The 12,369-nt window shown below is 32.9% G+C and overlaps 1 protein-coding gene across 1 annotated transcript; it reads right to left on the minus strand.

The window, feature by feature from the left end:
• Nucleotides 1-1,468: 1,468 nt before the first annotated feature.
• On the minus strand, nt 1,469-4,563 carry LOC125196473 (uncharacterized). The gene is made up of 9 exons (XM_048095003.2): nt 4,385-4,563; nt 3,906-4,000; nt 3,558-3,622; nt 3,226-3,269; nt 2,725-2,802; nt 2,412-2,565; nt 2,024-2,200; nt 1,862-1,930; nt 1,469-1,782 (listed from the first exon to the last, which is right to left on the minus strand). Exons 1-9 carry the CDS (start codon nt 4,510-4,512, stop codon nt 1,672-1,674), a joined length of 921 nt encoding a protein of 306 aa, XP_047950960.1. The 5' UTR covers nt 4,513-4,563; the 3' UTR covers nt 1,469-1,671.
• Nucleotides 4,564-12,369: the final 7,806 nt, after the last annotated feature.

Here is a 12,369-nt window from a genome sequence, read left to right on the forward strand (position 1 = left end):
GATATTTAAATGATAAGAAATTTCGGATCGATGTTTGATTATTATGGCATAATCTATGATTTTGGTAACTAGTATTATAAAAAGTACATGTCATTTGTATTTCTATTGTTCCATTATTTTCAAATGTAACTCATTATTTTGTACTATTTGTTGTCATTTAATACATTAGAGCCTCTACGATGGCAATAGGTCAGCTATAGACTAGTCACATGTTAGTCACTCTCTCTCCCTGTCACGTCATCAGCACTAAAAATCCACCTGCCACATCATCATTTTAATCAAATAGGCTAGCCTAAGGCTAGCCACAGGCTAGCCGTAATAAATATAATTTAAAAACAACTACATTTACGAAATTAAATTTACGATAAATTACATAATTAAATTTACGAGACATATACAGGAAAATTCATTCATTTCATTTAAATAAAAAAAGGTACATAGATAAAAAAAAGTACATAATAAAAAAAAACCGACCTTCCACACACGAGCCCCGCCTCTCTCTATTCCTCATCGTCGTCGCCGTCGTTGCCGCTGCCACCCGGGACCTCCACACCGGTGGCATCTGAGCCCGCGTCTGAGCCCCCCATTTGTGGCCTCGCGGCATCCAAATCGACCCGCATGCTCTCGAGCATCGAGTGAAGAAACCTCTTCTCCGTGGGGTCAGTTGCGGCCCTCCAATCTTGGAAGTCTGAGACCCACTCGTCCATCCAAACTCCACGGGTACCGTGGGAGTCTGAGACCCGCTCGTCGCCGGACTGGACTCGTTGTTGTTGTCCATCGCTCGATGTTGCTCTTGTACAGAAAGTTAGAGAGAGATAAAACTCGTTAAAACAAGTGGTGCAAATGAAAATGAAACTAAAATCGCGTATATATAGTGTTTCAAAAAAATTCAAAAAAATAAAAATAAAAAATAGCGTTGGCCGATTGCTCGCCGATCGCCAGCCTGCAATGGCGGCCAGCGCATCGGCGAGCGCATCGGCCAGCGCCGATAAATCGGCTAGAGCTCGCCGATTTATCGCCGAAAAGCCGCTAGCCGATTACAATGGTTCGGCTAGCCGACCGGCTAGCGACGCGAATCGGCTAGCCGGTGCGCTAGCCGCCATTGTGAATGCTATTATAGAGTAGCTTTTCGGTGTCAAATTTTCTGTCGCAAGCCAAAACCAATTGAAATTATTGACACACTTTTAATATTACTATGTCCCATCTTAGTTAGTTCGTTAAGATGAGAATTAAAAAAAATTGTGTTTAGTAGATTAAATAAAAATATTCAAAAAAAAGAATAAAGTAGAATAGATGAAAGAGAATATCTTAAGAATAACTTGAGATAATCCAAAATAAAATACAATCCAACTAACTTTAAACGAATGGAATATTATAGTGGATACTGATACTATATCTAAAGGCAATTGCTAATATCGTATCAATATAGACTAATAGTTAAAAGTCTAGGTAATAAAATAAAGTAGTATTTGCCAAACAAGATTAATTGTTAAGTCTAAGTAATACTACAATGAAGTATTATTTGCCAAACAAGGCTAATAGTTAAGGTAATTACCAAAACAAGACTTTCACAAGGAAAAGAAGAAGCTCAATCTTATTAAGGAGTATAACACACTGGTTAAAAAAAACTCAGTCACAGGTGACAGTGGAGAAAGAGCAGAACTTGTGTGTTTACGGAGTTGAAGACGCGACGAATTCAGCCACACGCGGGAGCCACTGTTCAAAGTAGATGTGGCTATCCGAGTCTGCTCGTGACAAAGCACCAAGAGGAGTGACACTTATCTGCAATAGAAGGCAAAAGTTAATCACTGAACTAGTTGAGATCTCTACACTCCGAGAATCATTTTGGACAGGGACATACATATCCATCTCGAAGTGCAAATAAGTCTAAGTCAGTGCCCCCAACTTCCCCGCGTGGTGATCCTGTTACCTATTAATAAACAAAATCAGGCCGTGTTAAAATCATATAAACACTACAAATGAAACGATTTCAAGCCGCCAATAGATAATACTACTATCATACTTCTCTCTCAAAAAAACGGTGTTCGTCTTGCAAATTCAAAGCCTCTGATTCAGAGTATGATGATGCATCCATATCCATAGTCATTGTTGATAACATTTTCCCTCCTTGAGTGTCACTACTGACTTGCCTCCACCCTGTTTTCAGATGTGTAGTTGCCTGCTTGGTCAGCCGGTAACCCTGCTCAAGGCCCAAGAACGAATCCTATCATTCTTCTTTCAACCACAACACCATGCACTACAACTATCAACATATCTTAGCAATTTAGGGGGGAATTCATCAGTAAATAAAGCAGAAGAAGGCCTGAAACCTAGATCATATGATGTAGTAATATTTAATCTTAATTCAAGTACGGATGATGATTTTTCCAAAGCAAATACTACAATATTACCTTATGGTTGACAACATTGGTTGGCACATCTATATTCAGAAAACAGTTGTGATGGTAAGTTTTATTTTTGATTTCAGCTAATATGGAACTGATCACGGGCAAGCAAACCTCAGCTGCTAATGCAAAATCATTGACATTACTAATCCCATGAACCCTGCATGTTGGCAACAATACACACTGACTCATTCAACTTCTTCTCAAAGCTAGAAAACAAGGCTACTTATTAACAAAAACTAGTATTGGCAAATCTTTTGCATCCAAAAAGTCCATTTATATAAATAAAAAAGAAAAAAGAATGCTATGTCATGGTTACCATTTATATGATATAGAAACAGCAGGTACACCATTGAGAAATGCTTCACGAGCGCCTGCTACTGTCCCTGAATAAACTCTGCAGTTATTGATGTGAATAGGAGGTATTAGTTACTGGTTCAATGCTCAGATCCATTAAAAATTACTACTGGTTGCATATAGGCATCGAAATTGATTACTTTCAACATTTACATTGGAAATGGAAAAGTTGGCATTACTGCATTTTGAAATGGAAACAAATCCCAACACAGACATAAGTTGGAGCAATCCCTAAAGCAAAAACATTTATAGCATCCAGAACTAGAACTCAAATATAGGTGTGGATTCACTTTCAAATAAAAACTAGTAATATAGTTATAGTTATCAAAATTGATTATTCTAGATATTCCATAGCTATATGTAAAACACAAAACGTCATTTAAGTTAACATCACTGCCATTTGAAATGGAGTAAACCCAGACGCAGATTGAACTAGAAGAGTAATACAGGTATGGTTACTAACACGTGATAACCGCAGTTGCTACCCATGTTAATTCCGCTGATTACCTGAAAAAAGAGATTGAATTGTGGTCATTTTTGGCAATTCTTCATAGTTGAAAACTCAAATGCCAAAAATTTGGGGTAACAATTCTTCAGTTCTAATAAAAATGCATGCCACTAGCCACTAGCCACTAGGTAGACATACACTGTAGCAGTCTATAAACTAGAGTTAGACAAAGTTTATCTATGCACAAAAATCAGGAGCCAAATTTGAAAACATAAAGGAAAATGGGGAGGACAATCTTCTTTATAAAGAGTGCATCACCATTTCAGCTAAAGCAATATATTCTTTACCAGATCAGGCATTGAGGGAAAGAGAGCTTTAGAAATACCCAACGACGTACAGTCAGCAGGAGTTCCTGCAATACCAACAACATAACTTAGAAAAATTCAACATATGACATTTAGACTAAGTTAGGATATTGAATCATATTGAGTGACTTGAAAATACTTATCCCATTTTCAAGTTTATTCCGGTGATGTTTACACAAGTTCAGTAATGAAGTGTATCATTCATTGCACAAGTTACAGACATTAGCAGAATCTAGTACAGATCAAAAGAAACCACGCCCATCATAACATTATTTCTTCACATGCTTTTCAAAATGAAAAGAAACGTTGAGGCGTGAATGGTACACTGACCAGAAACTGCAAAAGCAACGGCACCACTGATGTCGTGAGGCTTGGCTGAAATAGGTTTTCTCCATGTGATACAGTGACTAACAGCAGACTTTTCGCTGGAAACAAAAATTAATTCGTTGCATACATCTATTATAAGTAGTTCTTCAAAATCATCATATAAAAACTCAAAACTCACCACTCAAATTTGGAGTGACAGAGTACTTAATCAATTACACATTTACACAACAAACTAGCCAAAAGAGGATAATTCTAAAATTCGTGCACTCATTTGCGAGTAATTTTTGCTGCCAAAATTCAATTGCAATGAGCTCACATACTCATATAAAGTTATAAACAACAATCTCAACTAAAATTCAATGTTTAGTTGTTCTTTTACTATATTTGAGCAATCTGTTCCAAATTATTCTTCTATAGACCATTCCTTCACAAAGAGCATTTAAACTAGAATAAAAAAAAGCATGATACACTGACACACACACCTATTAGGTGCGCAGACGAAGACTTGGAACAGATCGGAGGAAACGAGGGTACGAACAAGAGCTTGGAGGCCGGGGGCGTCGATTCCGTCGTCGTTGGTCACCAACACCGTCGGAAGATCACCACTCATCGCTGTTATGCACTCTTTGTTTTTCCGTTACTTTTATGGCGGGCGTTGAATTTTAACAACGGGATTATTGTTTTATAATACTCCACTACTCAATATTCTTTCCGTCCCCGTTCAAGATGACTCACTTTCTTTTTCAATTAGTCCCACCAAAGATGATAACTACTAAAAATAAAAATTTTTATTCCTATTTTATTATTCTGTCCATCTAACACAAAATAAAATTGCATAAAATCTCATGCCGCTTTCTTGTCCTATCATTCACTCTTTTTATAGTAAGGTTTTCCCTCTAATAATATATAATTAAGGTTTAATTTTTAACTAATAGGAGTAATACTTTAATGCTGTAACAACTTTAGTAAGTGCACTACCTTTTTTTCCTAAAACATGACAAGGTATAATCATAAAATATTATTTAAACCTAATCCATATTGTTGAATGCATTGTGTTTGTTTGTGCTCTAATAATATAAAGCTCATGAACTTTTCTGTTAAGAGTTAGTAATTTATATATTTATACATTGTGGTTATATGTTGTTTGTTTCTGCTCAAACCTGCTTGATTGTTTTTATATATTGAATTTGTATATATTATGTTTTGTTATACGTAGTACGTGTCTCTTATGCAATTACTCTCTTCGTCCCTGAAAATTTATCAACTAATTCTTTTTTCGTCCGTACTTAAAAATTTATCATTTTTCACTTTTTCGCTTTTACCATCGTTGGTAGTGGATCTCATATTCCACTAACTCTTTCTCACCTACATTTTATTATAAAATTAATATATAAAAGTAGGACTCGTATGCTATCAACTTGTTCAACCCACTTTCTATTATACTCCATCCGTCTCAGATTTGTAGTAACATTTTGCCATAAAAGTTCGTCCCATATTTGGAGTAACATTTAGAATTTACCATATTTGCACATAAAATTTTACCCTATTATTCACTAAAATTACACTCAAATGTCATTATTTATATTAAAATAAATCAAAACAAAAATAAAAAACCAAAAAGTCAAAGAGGGATCCACCTTCAACCAACTCACTTCATTTATTACACACTCCATCATCTCACTCCACCATCTCATTTCATTTATTACACCCTCCACCTCTCACTTCATTAATTACACACTCTACCAATTCATTAAAACTCGTGTCATAACTAATACTACATATGTGGGACGGAGAGAGTATTTCTTAAAACCCACGGCAATTCAAATGGCGAAAAATCATGGGGAACGATGGAAGTACTATATTACAGTCAAATTAATTAATATTTTGACTTGTATTGGAAAAGTACGATACTCCATAAATATGCCAAGGACATCATTCATTCGTTCTCAAATTGAACATTTTAATGGTCAAATACTCAAATTCGTCTCATTCGCCTTCAGCTAAAAGATACTCTCTTCGTTCCGTTTAAGATGACACAGTTTTCCTTTTTAGTTTGTTTCAACTAAGATGATACATTTCCTCTTTTGGAAACTTTCTCTCTCTAATTAATACACTCAACCACTTTTTATCACTCCTATTAAAATATTCATCTTTCTTTCTCTTTCTATTTTAATACTTACACCCACCTTTTTCTCTCTCCAATTAAACACTTTAACTAATAACTCCTAAAATCTTGTGCCGGCTAAGCAATGTGTCATCTTAGTCGGGACGGAGGGAATAGGATTTTTAATTGATTTAAGTGACTTGTTTTGAGTATTTTGACATGATGAAAATGGAGTACAGTTGCATAAAAGTTTAGGCTGTATGGGGAATTAGTTTTATCAGAATCATATTATGGGACCCTGAACTTTGTGTGTGTGGCTACTATTAGTACCGCTGTTCGAATTTGGGCGAGATGTGAGTTTTAGAAGAAGACCTATAGTTGTTGGGCTTATAGTTTTTGTTGGGCTTTCTTGGACTCTATTTAAGTCATATGGAAACTCTTGAAGCCCTTCTCCTCCTCCTCAAACAACATTGAACTGACTTAATTTTAGGGGTGAAAATGAGCTAGAGCTATCAGAATTGGGGTAAAAATATTATGGGGATAGTTTGGTCAATTCATAATTATTGTGACATAAATAATAAGAAAAAAAAATAAAAGAAAGAGAAAAATTCGAAAATCGGTTATTCTGAAAAATTTGCATGCCACGATCTCATATTCCGAAAGGTCAGCGTATTTCATCCCAAATTTCGAAAGGTCAGCGGATTTAATCCCATTTTCCGAAATCTCTTGAAGGGATCATAACAATCAAAAGAATGAGAAAGAACAGAAGTTATAAAAATAGAACAACACAGTTGTTGCACGCCTCAATGTAGTATACTCTGTATTTAAAAAAAATTCAAGGAATGATTCAATTTAAAGTGCTCCAAATAACAGTAATTCATATTTTTTTAGCATTCGGCTTATTTAAATTTCTGGTCACGTCACTTATATAATAGTACTAGTATTATTTAAGACATTACGTATATGTAGATTGAATTATTGTACAGAATAAATTGTGACAGATACTACACCACACAATTTAAAAAAAAAATGCTTACTCAATAGGTAATTAAACCAAATACCTCTTGTTAAAGAGTGTCTTGTGATGATTTATCGATTTAACTAGCCCTTATTGGATTGGGTAGATTAGTTAAATGTACATAACATTTGGAGGTATCTTCCAAATCATGTGCTACTAAATTTTATTCTTCATAAATAAAATAGGATGGAGTATTTATATATTGATGAATGTCTCTTTTGCCGTCGACGTCGTGTGTGAGGCAGGCATGTCAGCATGTGCATATTCCATTTGTGTGTATATAAATAATTTATATACTCCATATGGCTACTCTCACGCTCACACATGTCGCTCGTTGAAGGACCACCTCTTTCTTATTCATTTTTTTTAACCTGGGATTTGCTAAAGTTTTGTTTAATTACTAAGCCATACATACTTTTAGTTTTAAATTTTTTGTTTTAATAATAAGCTTCGTATCAGAGGCATTGTCGCCGTATGTATGGTTTCCATCGATTTTGCAGGCCCCGAATTATAGGTTTTTGCCTTTAACCTATGTATCTCGTAACTAACTGAGTCATTTCAGTTTTTTTTTACTCGTTTTGAAAAAATAATGGTAAATAGTTAAATTGAAGAGACGGTAAAGTAAGAGATAATAATATATATGAGATAAATACTTTATCGTCTCTTCAATTTAATAACTATCATTTTCCTAAAATACGTGTAAAACAAAACGCTTCAACTACTTTAGGACGAAGAGAGTATGAGATAGACTAATATTTACTTTAAAGCAAATTATTCACAAATTTAATGTTCCATCTCATTTGAATGATCACTATAATACAAAATATATACTAGTTTATTTTTTGTTACTTCTTCCATCTTATAGCAAAATCATAATTATGACATACCACAAAAGCACAAATGAAATTACTTAATTTTGAAGTCTGGCTAGCTCTTTGCACTAATTGGACTATTGATCTGATTTCCTTCTCCAACATGAGTGCTTTCCTAATTTTCTTCACCATTATTGGAAGTAATGTATGTGGCTCTTTCCATTTATAAACATCATGACTAGTATATATTTTAATCTACAAGATAATTAAATGTGTAAGAAAATAATTAATTTGTTTCCCTTGTATGAATTGATACAAGTAAATGGAAGAAGTTTGGTAGACCTAAGAATAGTGATGCCACAAAGGTTTATGAAATAATGTGACAAGGACCAAGAGGAAAACATTAATGTCTTGTACCATCCCAACCACAATACAATAACATGTGAGTGTTGGGAATAAGTCGTGTCTTTAGCAATATTTTTGTGGCTATGGATTAATGCTAACTTACAATTTGCACATATTCCAAAAGAAAATTGAATTATCGCCTTTTCACTTGCGTTTTTATTTGAAATTGGAGTACATATCAATAGAATCAATGACTTTGAGATATAAGCATCATAACTTTGAATGATTATGTGGTTCTCAAAACTTCTTTTCATTTTTATTGCATTAAATATCCCTCCAACCCCGTCATTTTTTTTCTTTTCCTTCTAAAAATCTTTCCCCTCTCCCAGTGCCGCCCAAGCCTATGAGAAATTAACTCTCTCCGTCCCTGAAGATTTATCATCTATTTCCTTTTTAATCCGTCTCTAAAAATTTATCATCTTTCACTTTTATCATTTTTGGTAGTAGACCCCATATTCCACTAACTCATTTCCACTCACATTTTATTATAAAACTAATATATAAAAGTAGGATCCACATGCCACAAACTTTTTCAACCACTTTCTATTACATTTCTTAAAATTCGTACCGGGAATGGTGACAAATTATTGGGGACGGAGGAAGTATATGCATGTATCTTAAAGATGTATGTATCTTAAAGATGTTATATCACTCTGGCTTATGTCATTTTTCACGAAAAAAATGTAAATTATATGGGTAGTTAAGTGACCCGTAACCATTAAATTTTTTCCATGCATGTTTACCATTTTTATTTTTATTTTCCAATATCTTGATGCTAATTAATTAAGTATGTCAGAAACCTTGGTACAAGGAGAACGTAAAAAATTAGAATACAACATTGGAGCAATTTTTATTAATTTAAAGTAAAAATAATAAAATTAAGAGAATTTTTTTGTTAACTTAAACTAAAATTAATTATATATTTAATTTTTTCTATATTAATTTAATGCAAAGTGCATATTTGGTAGGGTGGATAACTCGTCTAGGGATGAAATTCTATGAACAAAAATATCACACTTAGTACTAGTATTAATGTATTATCCTAGTGTTTGTGTAGTTAGTAACCTCCATAGCCACACACTCTAAAAAAAGATTTTGACACCTAATATTACGAAATTTTTTAAAAAGTTATTTTTTCCCACGAACTTTGGATTTGGCATATCTAACAGCATTAAAATGGAATAGATAATCATATCTGGCTTCTAAGGGTGTCTCTAATGGCGGACGTCCCGGTAGGACGTCGCCGACGTCCGACCGGACGTCCGCCGTAGTGGGTGGGAAGGGCGCCCACGCCCGTCCCGAGTGCCCGTCGGATGGCCTCGCCCCTCGCATCGACGTCTGACCGGACGTCCGCCACTGTGGTGAAGGTCGGACGTCCGCAATTTTTAATTTTTAATTAAAAAAAAAACACTCTATAAATAGGGCTCCCCCAACTTCATTTCATTCACACTACTTGTGTTGACAACTTAATTTTTTTTTCGAATGATGTATGTTTTTTTTTAATGAAACATTCGTATTTCTCGTTCGTATTCGTGTCGAATTTTAATTCCGTGAATTTTAATTTTAATTGTGAGAAGGGCTAGTGGAAGTCCTAGTAGGAAGTCCTAGTGCAGTGGGAAGGGCTAGTGATGTGACAGTGGAATGGGAAGGGCTAGTGCTGACGTGACAGACAGTTTTTGTGGAAATAACTAGTGGATGTCCTAGTGGGAGGGGCGCCACTGGAGACACCCTAACGATTTTGTAATCACGTCATTGTCATTTTTCAACGATGAAAGAGTAATTAATGAAATGTAACTGAATTTTGTTGCTGGTGAAAAATTAAATAACTACTACTCCTATATTATACTAGTTTGTAATATATATGTCAAGTTTAAAGTTTAAAATTTAAAAATTAAATAAAAATAAAAATGGTGATATTAGCGGCAAAATCCCATAAAAAAAGTACTATACATACTCCTAATACTCTTTCCAGCATTTGTAGTATTGATAATTATCTTTTGTGAATAAATGTTAAATAATTAGTTCTAAAAGATGACGATGATGACGATGATGATGTATTGTACGTAAAAGTACAACGATTTCATCATTTTCTTCCCACAACAAATAGATTTTTGTCTAATTAGTGGTTCGAATTGCAAACCCCACCAAAATTATTATACACTATACTATTTGAAAGAATTTCTTGTAGGGTAATTGAACCCATTAAATAACCACAATTCCTGACCTGGACGGCTGGACCAGATTCTTATTGCTGAAAATCAGCATTCAAAATAAAATTTTATTTTAAGTAACTGATTATCGTCTATGAGACTAATTGAAAATTGCCTGCACAAAATTACTTGTAGAAATTAAATATTTTTTCCACTGTTCAAAGTATCACTTTCATAAATAATTTGACTAGATAATTTATAATGAGGTGCTTATTATTTTACTAATTAATTAGTTGATCACCTAAGTTTTATTTAGGCAAAATATTAATTAAAATACATCATATTTTTATTTCGATTATGTATCTTTGACTTTGATAATTGAATACTCGAATCACAAAATATTACTATGAAGACGGCAGACCTATCATAAAACAATTTTATACGATTAATTTATTTGTAAATGCACACATATCATACTCAAATTCGAGTTATTTTAAAAAAAAAATGATTGGAACTTGGGTCTCCGATCAATTTCAAAAACTTTAAATTCAAACCTATTTTTTACTAATAAATCTTTGTAATACTTCCTCACATGCGCTTTGGTTTCAACGCCGATCCGATTTATAATTCACTCTAAATTTTAACATATACTCTAAATCAGATTTGGGGTTAGTCATAATTTTATTTCATATATGAGACGAGTCTTGTCTAATAAAAAATATTCCATGACACAAATTTTAGGAGGAGTTATTAGGTGGAATAAGTAAAAAAAAAATATAGAATATGTTAAAATTATTTTAAAAGAAATTTATTTTTAAATATAGAAAATTAATATATTGAGTGAGACATAGAAGCCAGAACCAGATCCCCATTTATGCGATCCAACAATGAAATCTAATTCCTAAAATTTCTCAAAGTATTAAAATTCCAACCATCGTAATCTTTTTATCGCCCGAAATCCACTTTCTATTAAATTCTTTTGCACTACCACAAATTTGTCTACTAATATCTGATACACACTTGTGCCATGACAATTGAGACTTACGTAAATGGGTAATGCTATGTGGCCACATTATGGCTAGCCATAAAATGGCATTCTAGTAAATTTTTTATGTTATGGCTATTAATGATTCAAACACCTCATTTAATGCTCTAATAACTTTACATTGTTACCCTTTCTATTTAATTGTAGTTGTTTTTATTGATTTCATTTCTCTAATCTGGTTCTTATGTTTCTTTTTTTAGATTCATTCATTTTTTTAATTTTCTATTTTCAGTGATTTATTTTTAAACTATTTTTTATTTTAAGTTTAAGTTTTATCTTTTTTTAAATATTTATCTATTATACCACACTAAAATTGAAATCAATAATAGCTTATAAGTTGTGACACGATCATATAGCCTATAATACTTTTATCATATTATATTTTAAAAGTATCGATTATACTATAAACATAGTGTGCATAAAATATAACTTCATAAATCAATATACTAATTATTGTTTTATATACTATATAGTTGTATTTACATAATTATCTTTTTCTCTTTAATTTAAACACACTATGTTAGGTTCTAACTTAATTTTATTTTAAAAATTCATTAAATCTTAAATAGATAATATTTGTTAAAAACATAAAATTTCCAATTCCCTGTAAGTCTCTACCATCTCCCACTCTCTACAAATATCAAAATCCTTCCCAGCATTAGTATATTAATCTATGAGCCTATAATATACTTCTAGGAGTATTATATTTTGAAAATACGTAATCATATCATAATAGCTTATATATTAATATACTTTCCAATTCCAAGTCTTGATATACTCTAATAATAATAATAATTAATATTATTATTGTTAATATAGATTATAATATGTGCTACTCCATGATACCGTTAGTCCATTACCATCCTTTTACTTATTATTTTACTTTGTACGTAATAAGATGTTAAAAATAGTAATGATGATAGTATAAATTAA

This window comes from Salvia hispanica, chromosome 4 (genome assembly GCF_029641045.1).
Source record: "Salvia hispanica isolate PSC_SH4W2 chromosome 4, Shi_PSC_v1, whole genome shotgun sequence".
Classification (NCBI taxonomy): Eukaryota; Viridiplantae; Streptophyta; class Magnoliopsida; order Lamiales; family Lamiaceae; genus Salvia; species Salvia hispanica.

What these genes read in the sequence shown, in the direction of transcription:
- LOC125196473 (XM_048095003.2), bottom strand. Translation starts at nt 4,512, where the DNA reads ATGAGTGGTGATCTTCCGACGGTGTTGGTGACCAACGACGACGGAATC. An exon ending in CGTTGCTTTTGCAGTTTCTG is followed by an intron (nt 3,623 to 3,905) that starts GTCAGTGTACCA and finishes TTGGTATTGCAG; the next exon opens with GAACTCCTGCTGACTGTACG. An exon ending in GTTTCTATATCATATAAATG is followed by an intron (nt 2,566 to 2,724) that starts GTAACCATGACA and finishes GCCAACATGCAG; the next exon opens with GGTTCATGGGATTAGTAATG.